Below are 26,688 nucleotides of genomic sequence, written 5' to 3' on the forward strand. Positions count from 1 at the left end.
TTTGTGAAAAGGAATAGATATCTCATGGGAAAGGGGGTATCAGCTACTGATTGGGATAAAGTTCAATTCTTGGTTACGGTTTCTCTTTTTAAAGAACGTCTGTCACAAAGCAGGGCAAAACTTCAGTGGTCTTCCTGCATTGAAAAGACTTAGTGATTCCAGATGTACTTGCTGATAAAGTAGTAAGCAGATTATGACCTTTTATATAAGTTTACTTGGGTCCCTTTGCTGCGACTTTCCAAACCCACTCTATTAGTTCTTTAGATTGATGGGTAGCAGTGGCATACCTAGATATTATGGGAACCCATAGCAAAACTTTCATGGGACCCCCAGATGTAGGCACTCTTGAGTAATGCCACCTGCCCCTACCCTATAGATATGAGTTGGTTGGGCAACTTCTGAAGTAATCAACACTGCATGTAGTCCATGGGCACTGAGACAGTCCGAGAGTAAATGAAAACAGGGAAGTTAGTAGTGAATACATCAATTACCATTGGGCCCCCTCTGCTCCAGGACCCCATAGCAGCTGCTATGGCTATTGCTATGCCCCTGATGGGTAGCTTTTTTGTTGAAATGGTAACTTGGCTTTACTTTGCTTTCATTTTAGGAAACTGTTTCTTTTGAACTACTAATCATTTTGGCTTGCAGCTTTCACTAAATGCAGTTCCTAGTTATGTATTACTTTGCTTGCACATTATCTAGCATCCTGTATTTTATAAGTTTGCCTCCTTTAATACACGTGAAACATTAGATGACAGGCCATCTGTATGTAATTCAAGCATGTGGACAGCTATAGTGTAGCGTATAATTGTAATGTGTCTTATCAGTATCTATATAGTTTAGAAATTTTTTTTTAATTTTTTTTTTTCAGACAGGACTGAAAAGCTCAAAGTGACAAGTGAGGAGATACTTCATCGAGGGGCACTCAGCAAAGCCATGAAAATCCTAGAAGGGTCATCTACCAAAGGAACTGACAACATAAGTGTGTCCCTGGACAATAAAACTGAAATTGCTGAAGCACATAATGGGGCAAAACACAGTAGTAGGGAAAAAGAATCTTGGGCTCCACCAAAAAAAACTCAACTAAGGGGGATTTCAAGCACTGAGAAAAACACAACATTTAAAAGGAAGACAGACTGTTCTGCCACTAGTACTGCTAAACCCACAAAGCGCCCTAAGACATCAGACAACAGAAAAACAGAACCAAACAAGCCTAAACTGCTAGAAAATGCCCAGCAGAATGCCGTAAGCAATACTAGTAAAACAAGTAAAAAAAACAACGCAAGTGCTAAAAGAGATGGAATTTCCCACAGGAGAAACTCGGGGCTTAAAATTGTTTCCCATTCAAGCAGCACTACAGAAAAGAATTCATCTGGAAATAGGAAGAAGAGGAACAGCCATCGCTCCACTGCAAAGGAAGTGGATCATAGTGCATCACTCTGTGAAGACACAGACAAAGCAAATCCTCGACCTACACCCTGCAAGCCACAGCCTGAAGATGCGGGCAAAGAAGATCCGGATTACCACACAAAGAGCAAATATAACCATTTGCCCTTTGAAGAGTTTTCTTTCGCTGAGGCAGGTAATGGTCTATAAAACTGAACACAACTAATATAGTAGTGTAACAATTTTATCCATAAGTAAAGATGGATTTAGCCTTGATGCAGCTGTTCCATAGAAATTTGTTTTGGAAAAGTTATGACCCAAAGTGCCACTAGTGACCCTGGAGCTGGCAGAGCAGAATGTGTGTTCACCAGCTAGAAAGCAGCTTTCACTCACCAGCTCCTCCTCATGCTGCTGGCACTGTAGCTAGTTGGACTCTTACCATTATGAGACTGTGCTGCAGTGCTTGCCACAAAGAGTTATTCTCTCGAGAGGGTGGTGAATAAGGTCAGGTGATCTGTGCTCACAGGGAGAATGGCTGCTGCTTCCTTTCAGCCCCTCTGACTACATCATCTGACTTGTGTTGCGGTACAGGTAAGAGGCTGGACAATACAATGAAATTAAGTGTGATCGAGGGACCCTGATTTATTTACAAAGTGGGCATCCCGCAAAGCCTGATTACATACACAACACACTTGCGGATGTGTATCATGGCTGAAGCAAAAGAGGTGTTTGAGAACCTCAGACAAAGGGTTGATGCCCATAAAGTTGGAAAGGTCACAAGACCATTTTTAAAGCATTTTTAATCCGACAATAGTAGATTGAAAAATCCAGGGCTGTGGAGTTGAGGAGTCTGAGTCGGAGCAATTTTTGGGTACCTGGAGTCGGGGGAAAAAATGCACAGCTTCCAACTCCTAATGAATTTAAACTGTAATTGAAACGGCTGTGGAGTCGGAGTCGAGGAGTCGGAGCAATTTTGGGTACCCGGAGTCGCAATTGGAGTCGAAGTCGTGATTTCATAAACTGAGGAGTCGGATGAGTTTTATACGAAATCCACAGCCCTGGTAAGTATTAGACTAAGGAGTCTGAGCCATTTTTGGTACCTGGAGTTGGTGTCGGTGGTTTCATAAACAGCAGTCGGAGTTGGAGTCGGAAGATTTTTGTACCGACTCCACAGCCCTGAATTAAAATAGAAAATATGATAAAATGTTCTATTTCTCAGATAATAGTCATCATAAATATTTTATATGTACAGTAATAGCTGTGCTTAGTCCACAAAAATGAAATAAACCAATCAAAAATTAAAAATACAGGTACTGCTTTATTGAAGCAGCACAAGTTACTAAAGTAAAATGTACATATCTGATTGTGACTGTACAGTATGTATGATGTGTACACAGGAATCTCTTATATACATACTAAATAACATCTATGCTGTAAGTATAAAGCCTGATGTGTAGCCGTGTCACTAATAGAGATGGTCAATGAGATGGAAATAATTCTGCGTTGATGCTGGTTTATGCAAATGTCTGCACTCCCTTTGCTTATGAAATCAAATAATTTGATATGGTGTTAAAATTTGGTTTGGTGACTATGAATTAAAGGGTACATGAGATGGATGAAAAGAGATTTTTTATTTTTTTTTAATATATACATACCTGGGGCTTCCTCCAGCCCCCTTCAGGCTTATCAGTCCCTCGCTGTCCTCCTCCGCCACCTGGATTTTCTGCTATGAGTCCCAGTAATTCAGCCAGTCAGCGCAGTCCAGCCACTCCCACAGCCAGGAGCATTCTGCACCTGCACAATAGTGCTGCCTAGGTGTATTACGCTCCCAGTAGCAGAGTGTGTGCATGCGCACTACGCCCGGCTGGCTCAGGTACCTGGACCCATAGCAGAAGATCCAGGTGGCGGAGGACAGCAAGGGACTGATTAGCCTGAAGAGGGCTGGAGGAAGCTCCATGTATGTATAAAACTTTAATTTCATCTGTCTCAGGTTTACTTTGTTACACAGTAGTACTATACTCTACATATGCACGCCCCACAAAGCTACAGGGAATCCACTGAGAATGTTGTGCACACTGAACGCAGAGGTGTTGTCCATCACCCATAAACCTGGTTCAGATTGTGCATGAAGAATGTGTAATAGAGGGAGAATCCCCTCATTCCCCTGCAGAGTACCTGGACATTACTCTTACATGTACCCACAGTTACATTGCCTAGGGCCTGATAGATGTTCTTTGTTCCTGCCTGTAGCTTCGACAAGTACTCTTACCAAAGACTAATTTTAGTCTATGACTAAAAGTTTTAGAGGCAGAAGATCAGCCGCCTAGCCAGGTAACTGGTATTGTTTGTTTAAAAGGGAATAAATATGGCAGCCTCCATATCCCTCTCGCTTCAGTTGTATTTTAATATTCCTAAGCATTGGCAGTTAAGAAATGCATTTCACGTTACTTACTTTCAATCAACAAAATTGTAATATGCAAATTAGAGGCGTCGGAGTCGAGGAATCTGAGTCGGTGGAATCCTAACCTGAGGAGTCAGAGTAGGTGGATTTTTGTACCGCCTCCACAGGCCTAGAAAAATCGAGGACTTTTTTTTTTTTTTTTTTAATTTGTAACCTTACTCAAGAGGTCAGAGAGAACTCCAACTGCAAGGCATGTAATAGTGTGAGAGGATACAATGAAATCCAAGGTAACTTCTAAGAAACTGAAAGCCCTCCTCACTCTGGGGAATGCTGCTGTTCAAGAGTTCACTATCAGGAGGACACTGAACAGCGATGGTATGTATGGCAGCTTCACAAGATGAAAGCCACTGCTCACCACGCCCCCATAAATCGGAATGAGACTGTTTTGCGAATAAATAAAGCCAAAGTACACCACTTTTTTTTTTTTTTTTTCTTTTTAGCTTAAAGTGAACCCACAGGCAGATTGATATGGAGGCTCCCATATTTATTCCAATCTAAACAATTCTAGTTACCTGGCAGTCCTGTTGACCTTCTGACCACCCTGACTATGTGTCAGATGCTGGCGTATACGGGGCTTGAAGGGTGTTGCACTTAAAACACTGTTCAAGTCATTATAACTTTTTATGACTTTGTTATACATGCAATGTTGATTTTTAAGACTTTATAGTCTCTTTAGCTAGGTTTTTCTTCATCTATGTTTAGGGCTCTTTCACATTAGGGCAGATTTTCTGCATTTCAACGCAACGGGTAAAGTTTGCGTTACCCAAGGTGAAATGAAAGTCCATAGACTTTCATTTTAGCTTTCACATATAACGCAGCCTTTTTGTGCGTTGCGTTACACTGCACCCAGGTGCAGTTTTTCGTCCGACGCTAGCTTTATGCGTTACAATGTTAGTCAATGTAAAACGCACACTATGCGCGTTTTTAATCCGTTAACGCAGGCAATCAGTCCCAGAATGCAACAGAGGAACAATGTAGAAAGTTGAAAACTAAAAGAAAAAAAAAATTACCTGCGTTTTCCTATGTGCTGTAACGCATTGAAAACGGATTAAAAACGCACACTCACTGCAGTGCAACGCATATCAAAACGCATACAACAAAACGTATGCTTTGAGCGTTCTCCAACGCAAGCTCTTATGTGAAAGAGCCCTTAGAATTTGTTTGAAAAGCAGGTGTTCTAGGTTGCTATTAACTCTGACACAGTGGATTAGTTCAGTAGGACCTGGAGTTCCGCTTGTTGACTATTACAAAATTTTCAATAAAAAAAAATTGAAGCAGAAAAATATAGAAAATGTAAAAAGATTCATGTACTTTCAAGCACCACTGTAGGGGAGGAATGTGCTAAAGCAGGTGAGCGGGTGTAAAGTAAAAGGGTACTATGGAAACCACATCTTCGCATTTTGTATGCTGCTGGTTATAGTGCTTGTATTTGCAGTAAACTGCTGGTGGCCAAGGGTTATTCACACTGAAGTAGCAGCTGATTGCAGCATCTCCTGTCAAAGGTTTACCATGTGTTGAGCACAGCACACATGCTAGGAGGGAAAAGCTTGACATGTGAGCAGAACAGTGGATTCTGCAGGCAGCAGAGTGGGTACCCTGACCCACAGCTCTCCAGCCTAGAAAGTCCATTGTTATAGTGAGAGAAAACACTGACAGTGTACACAAAATGTCTTTAAATTAACCTGTTTTGCATGGGATTTATTAACAGCTGCATCTGGATTGCAATAGCTAGATTGACGTAACTTGTAACATTTTTAATGGCGTCTTTGTAAAAGACTATAGCCATTTAAATACACTGCCCCTTCTGACCCCTCACACTCCAGTGATATCTAGCACCATGCTGGCATTCTCTGTGTAGAACACGCCTCTGAATCATTTATGCTGCACTTTTTACTTTTTCCTTGCTGGCATTTCAACATTTATGCTCTTTCTATTGCCCCTAACTGATGTCTATAGCTAGGACTGCTGTAATATATTTCTATGCATACTGGTTGTTTGAATACATCGTTACTTTTATCATAAAATTGCATTCATGCAGTCCTACATTGACAAGACAATGTATGACTGCTTGAAGCCTCTGAAGAAGCGGATGTTCTGGCTGCAAAATCAGGCATACATTCTTATCTTCTGATGCATTTCCTCTTTTATGTTTATATTAAGTTTTATTTTATGAATGATACAACTTCGATGAAACCTTATATAGCTTGAATTTTTTAAATCATTTAGTCTATGCTTTCCACCTTACTCTTTTAGATTTCCTTTCTTCCGAACTGTCAATGGAATGTAGTTCACCAGAATCTACTACAATGCAAGAAGTATGCTCCGATACAGAGGAAGATATGCAACTTCCTGTCATTCCTCTCAAGAAAGGTAACATAAACTGTACAACATAGAAATATTGGGGACTATATTTACAAAGTCATAGGCTTTAATTCATCAAAGGCTGTTTGATTAAAAAAAAAAAAGAAAAAAGTTGGAAAAATAACACATTCTGTATTTTAGACTTTTTTTTTAATTTTTTGCTAATTCATCAAGATTTTCACAGGTGAGGTAGAAGTTCGGTAATTTACCGAACCCCTGGCTTCAATTCAGAAAAACCTGTCTGATAAAAGGAGTGTGGAGTTGTCTGTTTTGTTACATGCTGTTCCGTGCAGTGATGGCATTACAATAGCAAAAAGGCATCCTGACATCCCTTTAGAAAGTACATTTGTTATACTCCTCTGCTCCCTCTGAATATGTCTGTTAGTCTTTCTTAACATTCCATTTTATTGCCACAGTTAATATGAATTTTCAAGAAACATTAAACATGCCATGATTTCCCCATTAGCTTCTCTGCATCTTCAAACAGGAACCTAAAGGATTAAACGTCTCGAGCTGCAGGGGAAACCTCTTGTTCTGCTCTCTCCACCGCTTCCTGGGGGTAGAGACGTTTGTTCCTCTCATGCAAGTGTCGCATCCTATAACGGACTTGCAGGAGACAGAGGCTGTTGCTCTCTGCACCTGCCAGTCATGTCTTATGGACAGTGAAGCTGGTTTTCAACACTTCAGAGCTGCCGGTAATCACTTCACACGTTTCTGTGCTTTACTGCATGCTCTAATCTTCATGAATTGACATTTGCTGACATTTATTGAGATGTTTACCGTCGGTAATTTACCTCGCTGCTCAGTGATTTCAGATTGCCATGTGGTAACAGCCTTGATGAACTGACATTTTACAAAATGCTCCGTAAACTCAGCTGTTTTCAGCATTACTGAATGCGGTAATGCTTGATGAATTGAAGCCACTGTCTATATTTTGTCTATGAGAGCCAATGAAACGGCACTCATTTCTCTAGTAGATGTCAGACTGTAAATTCTTACTGTCCTTTTGAATATTTTGCAAAAAGTCATTCTTTGTCCTAATACAAAGTATTATTATTATTGATTTATAAAGAGACAACATATTCTGTACAAAGTAAGGAACAAACCTGGGGCACAAAACAATATAGGCAATGGTGTACACCAATACCCAAAATACAGAATTGGTAATTACAGTGACAAACGTAACTTGATAGATAAAATGTATAACAAATTGCAAGACGCAGAATGAATAACCTATTCAAGATACAAAAGGGTGAGAGCCTTAGCCTTGGGAACTTACAATCTTAAGTATTGTAAAATGATGTAAACATTATCACTATTACAGGTATCTCTCTTTTTTTGAGGTACATCATTTGTTAGGTTTGTAGCTATAGAAAATGTTGTGGACTGATTAATTTCCTGCTGTAAGAGACTTCTGCTGTGCAAGAAAACGTTTACTAGTTCCCAGCAATTTGAAGTATATACAGTAGCTCTGACATGACTCAGAAAAGTATTCACTTTCAGTACTGAGTCTTGAGGAAGACTGCTAAAAACTCAGCAGTAGCAGATAGGCAGACACAACATGCTAATAGAGATGGCCCGAACCGTTCGCCGGGCGAATCTCTCTGGGCCTTCTACTACTTCCGGGTCGCAATGACTCGGAGTAGTACGCCTGCGCTGCCCGGCGGAGCGCGTCCTAGATCGCGCTCCTGTTGCCAGGCACTCTCTGTGCATGAGCGTGACGTCACTCATGACGTCACCCACATGCGCAGAAAGTGCCCAGCAACAGGAGCGCGATCTAGGACGCGCACTGCCGGGCCAGCACAGGCGTACTACAGGGTCATTGCGACCCGGAAGTAGTAGAAGGCCCACAGATTTTGAGATGTTCGCCGGCGAACAGTTCGGCAACCGTTCAACAATTCTACATGCTAGTAATATAACTAGCAAGCAGTCAGTAGTGGCATTTTCATGGTCCAATTGGTTCTGACCGGCTTCCTCGCAGTCTACCTTGTGTACTAGGTTTGAATAGTTTCACTTCCAGGCTCTGGCTTCTAAGTTGCCAAGCAAGTTTTAACATTTTCCAAATCATGAAAACACACATTACAGACTGAACGTTTATCGAAGACCTCCTAAACAAGCGTTTCCTAACATTATTTCAGCATGGACCCCTTTTTGAAAGATGAGGTTTGTCGAGTACTGTAAAACCTTGGATTGAGAGTAACTTGGTTTAAAGGGAACCTAAACTGAGTATATGGATTTTTCCTTTTAAAATAATACCAGTTGCCTGAATCGCCTGCTGATCCTGTGTCTCTAATACTTTTAGCCACAGCCCCTGAACAAGCATGCAGATCAGGTGCTCTGACTGAAGTTAGACTGGATTAGCTGCATGCTTGTTTCAGGGTGTGATTCAGCCACTATTGCAGTCACAGAGATCAGCTGGACTGCCAGGCAACTGGTATTGTTTAACACGAAACATCCATATCCCTCTCAGTTAAGGTTCCCTTTAACCACTTCGCCCTATCTGGACGGATATATCCGTCCAGATGGGCACTGCTGCTGCAGCCGTGTGGTGCGTGCGATCGGGCGCGCGCCCGCGCGCGCTCCCGCTGCCCCCCGATCAGTGAATGGGAATATAATTCCCATTCACCGATCTAAGTCTCCGGCAGAAATGCCGACGCTTTCTCATCAGAGAGCGCGGTATTTCTGCCCCCAGGAAACATCACCTTCTTCTTATAGTTCCTAGATGCGAGATCGTTCGCATCTAGGAATTTTTTGAATGTGGCCATCTTGTGGCCAAATAGTAAACTGCACCCACATACCTAAATTAAATAAAAAAATACATTATATTACATCTAAAATTAGCTATTTACCTCCCAAACTAAAATTACCCAAATACATTTTTGTATTTAAAAAAAAATAAAAAAAAATTACAATTAAAAAAAAAAAAAAAACTACATAAATAGTTACCTAAGGGTCTGAACTTCTTAAATATACATGTCAAGAGAGTATCTTATTAATTTTTTTAAAATTATAAGCTTATAAATAGTGATGGACGCAAATTGAAAAAATGCACTTTTATTTCTAAATAAAATATCGGCGCCATAAATTGTGATAGGGACGTAATTTAAACGGTGTAATAAGCGGGACAAATGGGTACATAAAATGCATGGGTTTTAATTACTGTAGCATGTATTAATTTTAAACTATAATGGCCAAAAACTGAGGAATGATTTCCCAGAACGTCATTGGACAGCACCCCTGGATGAGACTTGTCTCCCTCCCAATCGTGGACAGGAACTGCAAAAGAAAGATTTGCATAACAAATAGGCAGCCATATATAAGCTACTAGCTTACCCTCAGTACTTCAGTTCAGTTTCCTGTCCCGGACGGAATGCAGAGGAGAGGTCTCCAGAGTGCTATCCTTGACAGGTGTTCAGGGGCAACGTCTTTCAGGGCTCCAGTTAGGCTGATTCAGGTGACAGTGGGAGCCCTGCAGCGTGGAGGAGGCTTCTCCGTGCAAGGCAGCGGAGATATAGCGCAGGCGCGCTTGGGAGACAAGGTACTTCCGGGTCTTCCCGGAAGTCGTCACGCGCAGCGTCCAGTGTGACTCAGATCAGGCGGCAGGCGGCCGCGGCGGTCATTGCGGATCAGCATCAGCTGATCCGCTAAGGTAACGGTTTACATGCGGCAGGTGCCGCAGAAGGGGGATAATTATGCTAATACGCTTAAGCAATTAAGCGGCAGGTGCCGCGGCTGGCTAACCTTTGAAAGGCTTATGCAAATGAGAAACATGCTAATGAACTGAGTATTCAGGTGGCTGTTTGCATTTCTTTGTGTCATGTGATGATTATTTAAATCTGTTTCCTGACTCACTCTGGTTGTCTAAAGTGAGCATGGAGGACGCTTCTGGGTCAGCTCCTGCGCAGTCTGCCAGGCCAGCCCAAGATACCTCTCTGGCAAGTACTTATGTACAAATTGTACAGTGTGTATATATGTGTATTTTTATATATACTAGAGAGGGTACTAATGGTTGGTTTGTTATTATGTTTTTTAGCCAGAAAAACATGAAAAGCCTGGAAAACAGGACAAATCTGACAAATCTTCCACACAGTCTAGTGGATCTAGTAAATCTGTGAAGAAATGTGCCATTTGCTCCTCTCGCTTGTCATCCTCTACCTCAAAAAAGCTGTGCCAGGATTGTACAAACAAACTGGTTAAGGATGAATCACCAGTAATCTTTAAGGATCTGATGGGATGGATGCGGTCAGAAATGTCTTCAGCCATCAAGGAAATTAAACATTCTGCCATTTCTTCTCAGACTGTAGCTCCCAGCCCTGCTGAAATGCCTGGTCCTAGCAATGAGGTTCCTGTTAACCTTAATGTCAGTGGTTTATCTCCAATTCCTTTATCTCGTACTCCTGTGCAGGCTAGGAGAAGCAGAGATAGTGAGGTAGAAGGTTCTCAATTTTCTGAGGGAGAAATTTCTGCATTAGATGAAATATCTGAGGGGGAGGAGATGGATAAGACTGAAAAACCACAAAAGTTTGCTTTTTCTACAGAATTAATGAAGGATCTTTTGACATCCATGCATGAAACAATGGGTATTAAATCAGAGCAAAAACCCTTGTCACCCCTTGACCAAATGTATGAGGGATTGGCGGACCCCCAATCCAGGTTCATCCCGGTCCATTCTACTCTTAAAACTTTGATCAAGAAAGAGTGGCAAAATCCTGAGAAAAGGGCCTTTTGGCCAAAATCTTTATCTAAGCGTTATCCTTTTTCTCCTGATGACCAGGCTTATTGGGGCCCTCCGCCAAAACTAGATCCGTCCTTTTCCAGGGTTTCAAGAAAATCAGACCTTATGTTTGAGGATTTCGGAAACCTTAAAGACCCAATAGACAAGAAAATGGATAATGTTTTGCGTAGGGCTTGGGAGTCTGCTTCATTAACTTTTAAACCGGCAGTAGCATCGACAGCAGTGAGTCGATCTCTGAAGTCTTGGTTGGCAGAATTACAGTATAAAATAGCAAATGGGGTGTCTAGGGAAGAAATCCTTAATGACTTTCCTAAAATCACTAATGCCTCAGATTTTATGGTTGATGCAGCAGACGATACGGTTAAATTAACAGCCCGTACCACCGCACTAGTGAACTCAGCTAGAAGGGGAGTATGGGTTAAGACATGGAATGGGGATAACTCATCCAGATCTAAGCTTTGTGGTATCCCCTGTGAAGGAGATCTTCTGTTTGGGTCTAAGCTGGACGATACACTAGATCGTACAGCAGATAATAAGAAAAATTTCCCAAAGAAGCGCCCCTTTCAGAATAAACGGCCATTTCGGGCCCCCGCTAAAAATGAAACGGATAGTAAATCCTCCAGGGGTAGAAGATGGGCTCCTTACAGGCAACAAGGACCCCGCAATACCGCTACTAATACTAAAAAGACAAACAAACAATGACGCCATCATTCCGGTGGGGGGGAGAATCACCAACTTTTACGAAATATGGCAACAACTATTCACCAATCAATGGTTACTAAACATAATATTAGAAGGTTACAGAATAGAGTTCGAACATCTCCCCCCTCAAAACTTTGTCTTAACACCTTGTCCAAAAGACCCAGCCTTATTAGTAGCCCTCCAGTCAGAAGTAAAGTCTCTTCTTCAGAAAGGAGTAATTCGACAGGTTCCAGCATGTCAAAGAGAACAGGGATTCTACTCCCCAATCTTCCTGGTAAAAAAGCCTCAGGGAGCCTATCGATTGATTCTAAACCTAAAGAAATTGAATCTAAAAGTCAAATACAGGAAATTCAGGATGGACAATATTCGATCTGTGGTTCATCTTTTACAGAAGGACGATTTTTTGGCATCCCTAGACCTGAAGGATGCGTATCTACATCTACCAATCCATTTATCCTGCCAACAATACCTGAGGTTTGCCGTGTGGATGGAAGGAGAGGTAAGACATTTTCAATTTAATGCCTTGCCTTTCGGACTATCGTCTGCCCCATGGCTATTTACTAAGGTTATGTCTGAAGTATTAGCTCTTCTCAGGTTAAGACACGTTAATATTGTCGGTTACCTTGATGATTTTTTATTATGGGGTTCTTCTGAAAAATCCGTTAATGATCAGCTTTTTATAACTCTGGGCGTCCTCCAGGAGTTAGGTTGGTTAATTAATTGGGAAAAGTCTGCTCTGATTCCTTCCCAGTGTCTAGAATTTTTGGGTTTCAATATTTCTACCAGAGAAGAGAAACTGTTGTTACCTGATAGGAAGATCATTGCTATTTTTAATAGTATTTTCTCATTTCAGAAATTAAGAAGCATATCGCTAAGAAAAGCCATGGCTCTTCTAGGACTTCTAACCTCTGCCTTTCCGGCTATCCAGTGGGGACAGTTCCATGCGAGATTTCTACAAATATGGATTTTGAAATCTTGGAACAGGTCTCTGGTGACTCTAGACAAGAAGATCATCATTCCACAAAGTGTAAAGACTTCCCTTATCTGGTGGCAACGTCTGGATCATCTATCTCCAGGTCATCTATGGAATTATCCACAACAGAATACAATCACAACCGATGCCAGTTTGTGGGGTTGGGGAGCCCACTTCAATTCTCTGCCGGCTCAAGGATCATGGAATATGACAATAAGGTCACAGTCATCGAACAACAGAGAGTTGCAAGCAGTATGGCAAGCCTTACTACATTTCGGCCCCCTAATAGAGAATTCTCATGTCAGAATAAGAACAGACAACAGGAGCGTTGTAGCTTTCCTGAACAGGCAAGGGGGCACGAGGAGTCAATCCTTATGGGAAAAGACGGCAAAGATCCTATTCTGGTCGGAGAGAAATCTTTTATCATTAACTGCGATACATTTAAAGGGAACCTCAAACCACTTGGCGGACTACCTCAGCAGGAGGAAGTTAGACTCGAACGAGTGGTCACTAGATCTGGAAGTTTTTCAGCAAGTGACGTTACAATGGGGTTGCCCAGAAGTAGACCTATTTGCAAGGAGAGCGAATGCGAAATGTCAACAATTTTGTGCCCTGTTTCCAGAGGACCTACCTTGGAAAGTAGACGCCTTCTCGATCAATTGGGGAGAGTTACTGATGTATGCATTTCCTCCAATACCATTGCTACCACGAGTAATAAAAAAGATTATTCAGGACAAGGCTCGAGTAATCCTGATAGCTCCACTATGGCCAAAGAGACCATGGTTCACGTCACTAAGAACACTAGCGGTTACAGATCCGATAGTCTTTCCTCCCATACCTCACTTGTTGTCCCAGGGTCCAGTGTGGCATCCGAGTTTAAACAGCCTTCACCTTTCAGCCTGGAAGCTGAATGGGGCATCCTGAAGTCCAAAGGCTTTTCAGACGAATTATCAGAAACTTTGATACAGAGTAGGAAGAAGGTGACTCGAGTAATATACCAAAAGGCCTGGAGAGTGTTTAACGAATGGTGCTCGGAAAGATCTTGTGACAATACATCACTTAAATCCGTATTAGAATTTCTTCAGTGTGGATACAAGAAGGGGCTTAGTATAAGCACTCTGAAGGTACAGGTATCTGCTCTAAGCGTATTCCTAGAAAGACGGCTGGCAGAAGAAAATCTAATTTTAAGATTCTTCCAAGCTTTAAAGAGACTGAAACCAGCAATCAGGTCCAGAATACCCTCATGGGATTTAAATACTGTCTTACAGGGGTTATGTGAAGCCCCTTTTGAACCATTATCACAGATTTCGGATAAATTTCTTACTCTAAAAACCATTTTCCTGCTAGCTATTACTTCAGCTAGAAGAATAGGTGAATTACAGGCATTGTCTATTAAAGAGCCCTACTGCGTCATTTCTGAAGATAGAATTACGTTACGCACGGATGCAGCGTTTCTACCAAAGGTTGTTTCCTCATTTCACAGGAATCAAGAAATCTTCCTTCCTTCCTTTTGTGAGAATCCTAACAATGACAAGGAAAAGAGACTTCATTGCCTGGATGTGAGGAGATGTCTTATACAATATATGGAGAGAACAGGTCCATGGAGAAAAACTGACGCAATGTTCATTCTATTTGCTGGGAAACAAAGAGGCAACAAGGCGTCCAAAACGACTCTAGCACGATGGATCAGACAGGCTATTACATTGGCATATCAAGCTCAAGGGAAGCAGTTAGGGTCTTCAATTAGAGCTCATTCTACAAGAGGAATATCGACTTCCTGGGCAGAGAGGTCAGGGGCATCAATAGAACAGATATGCAGAGCTGCTACCTGGTCAAGTCACAATACCTTTGTGAGGCATTATCGCCTAAACATCTCAGCCGCAGCAGATTTATCTTTTGGAAGAAAAGTACTGCAGGCAGTGGTCCCGCCCTAGATCTCATATCTGGTACATCGTCTCATCCAGGGGTGCTGTCCAATGACGTTCTGGGAAAGACAACTTTACTTACGGTAACGTCTTTTCCAGTAGTCAGAAGGACAGCACCCCTGCAACCCGCCCTATTTTTGGGTGGAATAATAATTATGTAAGTAGGCATTTATACCGGTCCGTGTCATCTTTTGTATTAACTGAAGTACTGAGGGTAAGCTAGTAGCTTATATATGGCTGCCTATTTGTTATGCAAATCTTTCTTTTGCAGTTCCTGTCCACGATTGGGAGGGAGACAAGTCTCATCCAGGGGTGCTGTCCTTCTGACTACTGGAAAAGACGTTACCGTAAGTAAAGTTGTCTTTTTTTCCATTTCTATCTTAATCTTCCTGTTAAAATGCATTTACAGTAAAGTGGCTCTTAGCAAAATGTACTACCCAAAGAAAGCCTAATTAGTGGCGGAAAAAACAAGCTATAGATCAATTAATTGTGATAAGTAACGATAAAGTTATTGGCGAATGAATGGGAGGTGAACATTGCTCGGATGCTTAAGATTTTCGACGCTGTAGGCTGAAGTGGTTAAGAGCGCTTTGCAATACAAGCAAAAAACTTTGTGAAATTTTTGACTTGATATACAAGCAAAAAAAGTATACATGCGTCACGTCGTCACAACTGAGCCAATAGCTCTTCTCCCCTTGGCACTGCAGGATTGTATATAATTGCACTTTATCTGAGTGTAGAGACTGTGCAAAGTCACCTTTCCATGAAATTCTCAAAATTTTGGATAAGTTCCTTGTTAAAGCCACACAAGAAACAAAGGTTGGGGTGAGCCAACAGATGGCAAGAATTATGTTAGTTGTAGTGAAATTCTTGTTTACATTTTTATTTTATACGATTTACACTAACTTTTGGAATAAATCAGCTGGGTTTCCATTAATTCTTATGGGAAAATTTGCTTTGATATAAGAGTTCTTTGGATTATAAGAATGTTTCTGGAAATTATGCACGCAAACCAAGGTTCCACTTCCATTGCAGATAATGTCTAGTACCCCATGACTCATACACTCGCTGGCTGCTTACCAAGTTTCCCTGACAATAAGTCCTCCCTCGAAAATAAGCCCTAGCAGCAGAGAGAAGGAAGAAGCGGGGACACAGCAGTGCAGTACAGAGAGGCAGCCATGAAGCAGTGGGTGGACTCATCTCTGGACAATGTCAGCCTCTGTCCCTTCCCATCTACCAGTATTGCTGTCACTCTCTCCTCTCACTCTCAAAGCCGTGGTGATGTACTGGCTGCTGTCATCTGTGTTATTTGCTCCAGGACGGTGGGAAGGGGTGAGAAAGCTGCGGTATGTGAGGAAGGAGAGTGTGTGAACGGAACTTCTGTCAGCACCACTTTGCTACAGTAGGCTCAACAGAATTTTGTATGGAGAAAGATGTGTGCTTTGTGCTCTTTCTTTAGTTGCATATGCTAGCTGTCCTCTCTGCCTCTCCTGCACAACTTGTGGTTCAGACAAGACAGCGGTGGCAGGAATAGGTAACTAGGAATAGGTGCCCACAGTATACGTAGCCAGGAATTGGTGCCTGCATTATAGGTAGCGAGGAATAGGTGCCAGCAGTAATCGGGCATGAATCTCAAGCATGTGGCTGTCCTCTCCTTACTAGATAGATCTGAATTAGATCAGTGTAATGCTGGGAATACACATTAAGTTTTTACTTTAGATAGATGGGTTCGATAGATAAATTCCAACCTGTTGGATCTGGTCGATTCTACTTTCGTTTCGATTCTCCTCATTCAAGTGAATGTAATTGATAAGAAAAGATAAGGAATTGAGAGAGGAATCGAGCAGTGAATCGAGAGTAGAATCGATCGAAAGCGAAAAACGACGGCAAAAACGAACGCAAAAATGCATCGTGTATTCCCAGCATTATTCTGGGAGTAGAAATTAGAACCTCAGCAAACAGTACAGCTTCTGCGCTATTGTACTGCATCATTTATGTCTCTTATCAGCAAATGTAAAGTGCGATTCACATTTTGTATAAAATTCATAGGCTTCAATTCATCAAAGGGTGTTCGATAACAAAACCCCAGTCCTTAAAATACCGCATTCGGTATTTTACACTTCACTGTGCTAATTCATCAATATTTTCCCATGTGTGGTAGAGGTTCGTTAAGTTACCGAACTACTAGGCTTCAATTCATCAAAGGCTGTTCGATAACTGCAGAGTGGTGCAGAGCAGCTTGGAATGTCCATGTGTTGTTAAAAGTTGATAACAATAGAAGGCATCCAGACATCCCTTTAGATGTAAAGGTGTTATAGTTACTGTTATTTATACTGCCTCTGCTGCTCTGAATCTGTCGATCAGTCTTTCTTAACATTTTATTTATTTGCCACAACGTAGATGAACTTCCTGGAGACATTACAAATGCCATGCTTGGTGATTTCACCACCAGCATCTTTGCATTATCAAACAGGGCCTGAAAGGGTTACACCACCGAAGGGAATCTGGGGATATATTTTGACCCGTTCTCTCTGCTCACTGCTTGGGGGGGTCTGAAAGCTTGTGTGGAGAAGCCTGTGTGACCTATCAGCGGCACTTGCAGGAGAACAGGGGCTGTTTCTATTGGCTGCCTGCTCCTGCTAATCATGAAACCATTCACACAGAAGGCTTTCGAAGCCTGTAACGACAGGGGAGAGCTTGAGATAAACACCAAATGTGTTAGCGAATGTGGGAGCCTTGATGAATTAACATTTGTTGAGCACATGTCGGTAATTTATCTCATTGCTGTGTCATTTCAGCTTCTCATTCGGTAACAGCTTTGATGAATTAACATTTTCTAAAGTGCTTCGTTAAGTCAGCTGGTTTCAGCATTACCGAATGTGGTAATGCTTGATGAATTGAAGCCATAGTCTGCAAAAATACTACTGTTCAGTTCTACCAATAGCCATGTGTTCTTCCTTACGGTTTCCCCCCAAAAAAGACACCCCCTGAAAATAAGCCCTAGCACAGATTTTGGAGCTAAAATTAATATAAGACACTGTCTTATTTTAAGGAAACACGGTATTGGGTACATCTTACTAGTACTCTTTTTGCCTTCAGAACTGCTTCAATTCTCTATTGCATAGATTCAACAAGGTGTTGGAAACCTTCCTCTGAGATTTTGGTCCATATTGACTTGATGTTAGGGTTGCAACAGTATGAATATTCACGGTATGTAAAAAAAAAAAAAAAAAAACACAGCATACAGTATTGCACAATTATTTGGACCTGGGCCGCCCCCTTACATTAAAAAAATGTGTCCCCGACTCTAGGGTAAAGCTGCAAAATGGCTCAGCCTGCTCCTGCTTAAAGTCCTGGTGGTGGTAAATACTATTTCCCCTCCCGGTCACCATGGAAAGTGGTGAAAGATGTAATTCGGCTTCCAGCTGTTGCTGGCGGCCGAATTAGAGTTTTTATAGTAATTCGTGCTCTGTCTTTTGTCAGCTCCCAAATTACTCACTGAACACCGCTATAGCAATAATTATTATGATCTATGGCGGCTGCGCCCAAACCTCCAGCGCTGTTTTTACAGAGCTCCACTCCCTCACCCCCCTTGTATGGTAGCCAGGTATATAGGTGCCTCCAGTATAGTTAGTTAGGTATAGGTGACCCCAGTATAAATAGCGAGGAATAGGTAGCCAAGAATAGGTGTCCCAGTATAGGCAGCCAGTAAAAGGTGCCCCTAGTATTGGTAGCATGGAATAGGTGCCCACAGTGTAGGTAGCCAGGCATAGGTGCCCCAGTATACCGTAGGTAGCCAGGAATAGGGGTGCCCCAGTATAGGTAGTCAGGGATAGGTGCCTTCAGTATAGGTAGCCAGGCATAGGTACCCCCAGTATAGGTAGCCAGCTATAGGTGCCCCCAGTATAGGTAGCCAGTAATAGGTGACCGCAGTGTAAGTAGCCAAGAATAGGTACCCACAGTATAGGTAGCCAGAAATTGGTGCCCCGCAGTATAGGTAGTCAGGAATAGGTGCAGCCAGTATAGATGGCGAGGAATAGGTGCAGCCAGTATAGGTAGCCAGGAATACATGCAGCCAGTATAGGTTATCAGGATAGATGGCAAAGAATAGCTGCGGCCAGGATACATAGCCAAGAATAGGTGCGGCCTCTATAGATGGCCAGGAATAGGTTTGGCCGCTGTAGATGGCCAGGAATAGGTTTGGCCGCTGAAGATGGCCAGGAATGGGCGTGGCCGCTGAAGATGGCCAGGAATGGGCGTGGCCGCTGAAGATGGCCAGGAATGGGCGCGGCCGCTGAAGATGGCCAGGAATGGGCGCGGCCGCTGAAGATGGCCAGGAATGGGCGCGGCCGCTGTAGATGTCCAGGAATGGGCGCGGCCGCTGTAGATGTCCAGGAATGGGCGCGGCCGCTGTAGATGTCCAGGAATGGGCGCGGCCGCTGTAGATGTCCAGGAATGGGCGCGGCCGCTGTAGATGTCCAGGAATGGGCGCGGCCGCTGTAGATGGCCAGGAATGGGCGCGGCCGCTGTAGATGGCCAGGAATGGGCGCGGCCGCTGTAGATGGCCAGGAATGGGCGCGGCCGCTGTAGATGGCCAGGAATAGGCGCGGCCGCTGTAGATGGCCTGGTGAAGGAGGGTGGGACACAGTGGCAGGAGCACGAATAGCTGCGAGGGTAAACAAATAGTCTCTTTGCTGGATTCATTGTGTGTGTACGTCTTCCTCCTTCCAGTTCTAGCCCCTAGTGTAGGTAGCCAGGAATAGGTGCCCCATTGTAAGTAGCCAGGAATAGATGCCCCCAGTATAGTTACCCAGCTATAGGTGCCCGCAGTATAGATAGCCAGGAATTGGTGCCCCCAGTATAGTTAGCCATGTGGTCGGGAATGCAGCGGCACGGGTGGGACGCATCGGCAGGTGCACGAACGGAGGCGGAGATAAACAATTACTCATTTCGCTGGATCCATTGTGTGTGTACTTCTTCCTGTTCTTTGTTTCCATCTCCCTGTAACAGCGTGATGGATCCAGCGAAGTGAATATTTGTGTGTGCCAGCCGCTGCGTCCCACCCCCGCCGCTGTTTGTGCGTGCCGCAACTGAAAACCGGTGAACCACAATTAGCATGCACAGTCAAATTGCAGTATACCGCAGCAAACCTACATGATTGCATCACACAGTTGCGGCAGATTTGTCAAGTGCACATCCATGATGTGAATTTCTTGTTCTGCCACATCCCAAAGGTGCTCTATTGGATTGAGATCTGGTGACTGTGGAGGCCATTGCAGTACAGTGACCTCATTGTCATGTACAGGACACCAGTGTGATGTAATGTGAGCTTTGTGATGCTGTGCATTATCCTGCTGGGTGTAGCCATCAGAAGACTTGTTCACTGTGGTCATAAAGGGTGGAAATGATCAGCAACAGTATTTAAAGGAAAGGTTCAGGGAGGGTGGGTAAAAAATAAAAATCAATTTCCACTTACCTGGGGCTTCCTCCAGCCCGTGGCAGGCAGGAGGTGCCCTCGCCGCCGCTCCGCAGGCTCCCGGTGGCCGACCCGACCTGGCCAGGCCGGCTGCCAGGTCGGGCTCTTCTGCGCTCCAAGGCCCGGAACTTCTGCGTCCCACGCCGGCGCTCTGACGTCATTGGACGTCCTCCGGGCTCTACTGCGCAGGCGCAGAACTACTGCGCATGCGCAGTAGAGCCCGGAGGACGTCCGATGACGTCAGCGCGCCGGCGTGGGACGCAGAAGTTCCGGGCCTTGGAGCGCAGAAGAGCCCGACCTGGCAGCCGGCCTGGCCAGGTCGGGTCGGCCACCGGGAGCCTGCGGAGCGGCGGCGAGGGCACCTCCTGCCTGCCACGGGCTGGAGGAAGCCCCAGGTAAGTGGAAATTGATTTTTATTTTTTACCCACCCTCCCTGAACCTTCCCTTTAAGGCCTGTACCACCTCTCGATTGTTTTGACGATTTTCCTCACTACCAGCAATTGTTTTTGAGCGACGAGCAGTTCTTTACATGATCTTGCGACATGGGTACAGACGAACGATCACGTGAATGCCGATTAGCAATAACCGTCACAGATCTTTAAGATCCCCAGCGTCTCCTGCACAAAGTACCGCGATCGCTTGTCTCATCACACCTATCTTGTAACATTGTGCATACCCGCCGGCCGAAAGATGGATCGGCGGAGCGCTGGTCGTCAGGGCGACGTCACTGGATCCATTTCCTTGCATTGTGAGGAGAGTACTTAGCTTTAATACCAATTGAGCATGGTTTAAAATGCCACAGGCTACAGTGTGCCAAGAAACTGTCCCCCATGTCCTATAGTTGGTTGTGTGTGTAAATTCCTGTAGATCAGCAGTCTGTGAAATACTAGACCTGGCACCAACAAGCATGCTATGTTTATAGCCACTTAAATCGCTTTTCTTTCCAGTCCCGATTCTGTTAACTTTTCTTTGTCGCATCTAGATGCCTAAATGCATTGAGCTACTGCCATGTGATTTGCTGATTATCAGTTTGTGATAAGGGACACCTGCCCGACGTGAGAAGGATATGAAGGCTGCCATATTTATTTCCTTTTAAGCAATAGCAGTTGTCTGTTGAGTTATCTGGCTATCCTGCTGATCCTGCCTCTAATATTTTTATCACACACTAGCCGAAAAGGAAATACCAGGGAAATACATACGCACACAATGTCTAAATGAGACAAGCCCTATAGGTAAAGGTAAAAGGTCGAGGTACACCTCAATATATAAACCAATTGGTTGTATGGCAACCACCCATAAGTAAGGGTGGGTGTCAGTATTGTCCATAGCCGACCTTTTACCTTTACCTATAGGGCTTGTCTCATTTAGACATTGTGTGCTCTAATATTTTTAGCTATAAACCCTGAACAAGCATATGCAGATCAGATGTTTTCTGACATTGTGAGATCTGACAAGATTAGCCACATTCTTGTTTTTGGTGATATTCAGACACTACTGCAGCCAAATAGATCAGCAAAGCTGTCAGGCAACTGGTATTGTTAAATATGGCAGCCTCCATATTCTTCTCACTTTAGTTGTCCTTTAAGAAGCTACTAAATAGCTCCAACTAATAAAGTGGCCAGTGAATGTGTATTTGTTAGGAGTACTCAAGGTTTGTAAATACTATTCAAACATTCCTTTATGCCATACATGTCAAATCCTGGCTCTCCGAGCCATTGCATTTGGCCCCCAAAGGGCTTCTCCACTTTGTATTATGTTTGGCTCTCTCTAGACCACCAGGGAAGCTATTTTGGGGATGGAGCCCTAGATTACACAAGGGAATTGTATGGAGGGAGGTCACCAGGGAACTGTCTACGGGTGCAAGACGGAACCACTACAAAACAGGGAACTGTTTAGGGGAAGGAGGAGGCCACTAGACACCAGAGTACTGTATAGGGGAGGGAGGATGTATTAAACACCAGGGAACTGTAAAGGGGAGGGGGAGGGCTTTAGACACCAGGGAAATTTTAAGGGAGGAGAGGGCCACTAGACCTTGAGTGGCCTGCAACTTTGTCCCAGTGTTCAATTTCGGCCCACTTTGCAATCTAAAAAAAAATAAAAAAAAATTATGTATAAATAAGCCCTAATAAATATTTGTACTTTGGTAAATAAAAGCAAAAAGCAGGGGTGTCAAACTCCAATACAAAATGTAAAGTGCTCAAATCACAATAGTAATCAATGCTATCAGGCAGTGTTACAAAATGGGGATGCTAGCATTACTGTATGCACATTGAATGTAAGCTAAATGTGAAAAAAAAAATATTTTGTCTTTTTCATTTTAGGTCTTACAGAACCAAGCACATTTTCTCCTGGGACCTTTGTCTGGTGTAAATATCAGCGATACCCCTTCTGGCCATCATTGGTATGCTTTTTAAGTGTCCCTTCTGTTTAAAGTGTACCAGAGCTTAAATAAAGTAAAAGTTTTATACATACCTGGGGATTCCTCCAGCCCCATACGCACGGATTGCTCCTATGCCGCCGTCCTCAGTCTTCTCCCTCTTCGGTACCGGGTCCTGTAACTTCAGCCAGTCTGCACAAGAGAAGTGCGCCCTCTATGTATCTCTCTGGCGGGACCATGTACCGAAGAGGGAGAAGACTGAGGACGACATGTGGGAGCGATCTGTGCGCATGGGGCTGGAGAAAGCCCCAGGTATGTATAAAACTTTTACTTTTATCTAAGCTCTGGGTACACTTTAAGAATAATTTGCACTGATTACTATAATTATGTTTACAAATTATTTCATCACTCATGATAGGTGAAGAATGTAAATGATAAGAAAAAGAGGGCTGGAATAATATTTGTGGAGGAGTGTCTTTCTGATCCAAATACTAAAAAGCAGAGGTAAGGTGTACAATGTTTGTAAGGTTTGTGTAGCGATGTAGGACTATTGTTTTTCTGAAAGAAAATGCTGTAAAGCAGGGGTCCCCAAACTTTTTCGGTCAAGAGCTGGGTCAACTTACTTCAAACTAATGGGGGGCCGGAGTATACATAATGTGATGTAGAAAACATTACATTGAACCTAGGTAAACTATTAACTGTTAACACGCGCAGCCCTTTTGTTCCCATTTAACCAAAGCAAATAGTATGCCCCCAACACAGCATGTGCAAATTTTATGCCCCCAATACAGCATGTGCAGATAGTAAAAAAACAAAACTCCTTTTCACCAGATAGCGAGGCCTACTCAGGGGGTAACTTGTCATCCAATTGGACAGCAGTGTCACCTGATGCAGAATTGGATTGGAAGCCAGCGAATGACTGCTTGCTGGCTTGTACAATATGTGGATGAGTGGTGCCAGCAGTGCTATTCTATATGCAAGACACCAATATTTAAAGATGTAGTAGACCGCACCTATAAGTGATACATTTTGTGAGTGGGGGGCCAGTAAAAAAACAAAAAAACCTCGGGGGGCCGCATTCGACCCACAGCCCTTAGTTTGAGGACCACTGCTGTAAAGAAGGAAATATTTAAATATTACTCCTCCTTAGGGATGGTCAGTGAGGTGCAAATAATTCTGAGTTGATGGAGAATTCTGCAAATTATTTATGCAGCTTAAAAACAGACCAAACGAATGAAGCTGCGGTAGAGATATGTTTGGTTCATTTTCAACCTGCATACAATTACCTTATTTTTCGGGAATATAGGGCGCTCCAGAATATAAGACACACCTAGCTTTAGAGGGCAAAAACCAGGGGGAAAAATATACTAAACCTGGTGCGTCTAGGTTCCCGGAGCATCTTGTAGATGTTCTCTCCCAATCTGCGTCCTCCTGTGTCTGCTTCTGTACTCCTTTGTCCCGGAATGTCCCCCTGTGTCTTGCCTTGGTCCCGCTTTGTCACCTCCTGGTCCCCCTGTGTCCCCTGATGCTCCCCCTGTGTCTCCTCTTGGTACCCCCTTGTCTCCCCCTGTTCCTCCCTCCTCCATGTCCCCTTCGCTCCCTGTTTCAGAATCAAAATAATTTATTTTGCCAAGTACAAACGGGGGGTTGCACCCAGAATTGATTTTGGCTCATACAGGTTCTGGAAGGATGGGGGGGCGATAATGTCCAAAACTCGAGAGCTGAGGCTGCCATACTACAGCGCCACCAGTCGCACTTGGCAATCATCTGTCATCCCTAAGGAGAAATGGGGGGAGGGGGACAGGGAGGCGAAGGTTCAGCGGTGATAACCCAGTTCTTCATGAAAGAAACCTGTGGTAATGGCTGAGAATCCCGATTGCTGACATCTGGCAGTGCTGGCCAAGATGTTCCAGTTCGAAAGGTGCAGTAGTGTTCATTTCTGTGGTGGGTCTGGACTCCGGAGCAGCATTCAGCAGGGCTGGTCCAGATAATCTGGCTGTCACAGAAGTGTCCACCTGCGGTGGCATCATGGAGGGGCTGAGCCAGAGGTGTTCCTGCTGCCGCGGAGCAGTTGCAGCCAATGGATGGATGGAGCCTTCATCCAGCAAGGAATAAAAAAGTTTCCCGGTCAGCGTGGTGTCCTACCACAGTGGAGCCCTGATAGCAGCGGGTAGCAGTGGTGGACTCCACAAGCTCTGTACCACAGACAACAGACCCAGGCAGCGGCGGAGGTGGAAAAAAACTCCAGGTCCTGGACTCCCCATAACCCGCACCAATGTACCAGGCTACACTGGACCACACTACACCCTTTCAGGGGGAAAACCAGGTGAATTGGTAGGGAAAAGGGAAGAAAAACAAGAAAAAGCCAGAATCCTGTGATCATGGCTGTCAATTAAGGCGCCATCTTCCTTAACGGTGCGACTGATGGCACAATGAGTTCCTGATGACGCGATCAACAAGCCTTCACTAGAGGAAGCCACATTACAGAGGAGAGGTCTACAGATCACAGGCGCTGGAATAGCCGGCTGAGGTAAGCCGCTCTGCTGCTATTCTTTTACAGCGAGCGGAGGAGACCAGCTGGGAGTGGAGAAAACCAGCCTGGGGTCGGCGCTGGAAATGCTAGGAAGGTAAGCCACGCTTCCGCTATTTACTTTTAAGCAGGGGGGGAGGTAGTATGCATAGAGCTACTCTTACACTACTTTATAGAGTAACCTGCCTCTGTTACGTTGTTACGTCCGTATTTTTGTCTCCATTTGTTTTGTTTACTGTATTTCATCATTAATTTAGAGTTTGTAATGTATATAGAGTGACTTATAGTACTGGCTTTTTTTTTTTTTTTTTTTTTTTTTAGATAGGTCTATTTATAACATTGAGTCTCAAGCACCCAGAAAGCACACTCATCTGGCATCAGCCAATCCCTGTTGGTGCTGGATAATGGGGAGGTTGCACTATGTTATTATTGGTTTATAAAGAGTCGGCATATTTAGTTTTGCTGTACAGAGTAAGAAACAAACATGAGTTACATAGTAATGCAGACAATGGTATGTACAAAATATCGACATTGGTAGACATAGTAATTACAGTGACAAATGTAACATGATGAATAAAATGTATAACAAATTCCAAGACACAAAATAGGGAGAGAGCCTTGGCCTTGTGAGCTTACAGTCTCTAAAGTAATAAGGAGGAAACAAATGTTGGGGTAATATGCAACATGTATACCTAGAGGCAAGAGCTTTTTCTAAGCACTTGTGATTTTAAAAGCTCTTGTTAAAGAGGAACTCCAGTGAAAATAATGTAGTAAAAAAAAGTGCTTCATTTTTTACCATAAATATGTATAAATGATTTAGTCAGTGTTTGCTCATTGTAAAATCTTTCCTCTCCCCGATTTACATTCTGACATGTATTACATGGTGACATTGTTACTGTGGGCAGGTTATGTAGCTGCTGCTAGCTGTTTTGGCTGTTAGAGACAGCTGTAAACCGCTAATTCCTGTCTGTGAACCTTGTAAGGCCCGGTTCACACTTGCGGTGGCCCTCCGGAATCGCCGTGCCGGAGCCGCACCGCCTGCAGAACGGACGGAACGGACGCACGGCATAGCAATTAAAGCCTATGCGTCCGTTCACATGGGTCCGTTCTGCAGAACCGGAGCCGGACCGGATCCGGGCCGGATCCGGACTCCGGCCTCCGTTCCAACATGCGCTATTTTTTCATCCGGCCCCTCCGGCAGCCGTATCCGGGGCGGAGCCGGACTGCACCATCCGGCCAATACAAACAAATGGGAACCGGAGGCCGCACAACACACTGGCTGAGAAATCCGGATCTTCTACCCCACTTCCTATGCGGATTTTTGCGGCGATATTGGCTGGGGACACATGGGCAAGCATTTTGGAGTGGAGCAGCACGAGCTGGAGGTGTTGGCAGGATGTTGGCAGCATGTCGGAGGTGGAGGTGAGTGCTAAACAGCAGAGGGCCTGATTCCACAGGTCCCCCTTCTGCTGACCTCCCAGACCCCAACATTTTTTTTTTTTTTTACGTATATTTTGCCAAACGGATCCGGATCGCATCCTGATTACCACCTGATGCAACCTGACCGGATCGGATCCGGATCAGAACCGTACGGTTCCGATCCGGATCCGGTCCGGATCCGGTCAGGTCATCCGGTCCGTTTGGCAAACAACCGCTAATGTGAACCGGGCCTTACATTGTAACAAACTGCCAAAAGTACCGCGGTACTCAGAGCTTCTTGTGGGAGGGGTTTTAGCACAAAATCAGTCATACAGCGCCCCCT

The 26,688-nt window shown here is 44.0% G+C and overlaps 1 protein-coding gene across 5 annotated transcripts in view; it reads left to right on the plus strand.

Annotated features, from left to right (window-relative positions):
* PWWP3A (PWWP domain containing 3A, DNA repair factor) overlaps positions 1–26,688 on the plus strand; it is a 60,155-nt gene that overhangs the window by 18,903 nt on the left and 14,564 nt on the right. For all 5 annotated transcript variants that reach the window (XM_068234000.1, XM_068233998.1, XM_068233999.1 and 2 more), the window contains 4 exons: positions 872–1,582; positions 6,101–6,217; positions 22,341–22,420; positions 22,815–22,900. In XM_068234000.1, coding sequence (XP_068090101.1) covers positions 872–1,582; positions 6,101–6,217; positions 22,341–22,420; positions 22,815–22,900 — 994 coding nt within the window. The remainder of the gene's footprint in view (positions 1–871; positions 1,583–6,100; positions 6,218–22,340; positions 22,421–22,814; positions 22,901–26,688) is intronic.

The sequence above is a fragment of the Hyperolius riggenbachi genome, chromosome 1, assembly GCF_040937935.1.
Source record: "Hyperolius riggenbachi isolate aHypRig1 chromosome 1, aHypRig1.pri, whole genome shotgun sequence".
NCBI lineage: Eukaryota > Metazoa > Chordata > Amphibia > Anura > Hyperoliidae > Hyperolius > Hyperolius riggenbachi.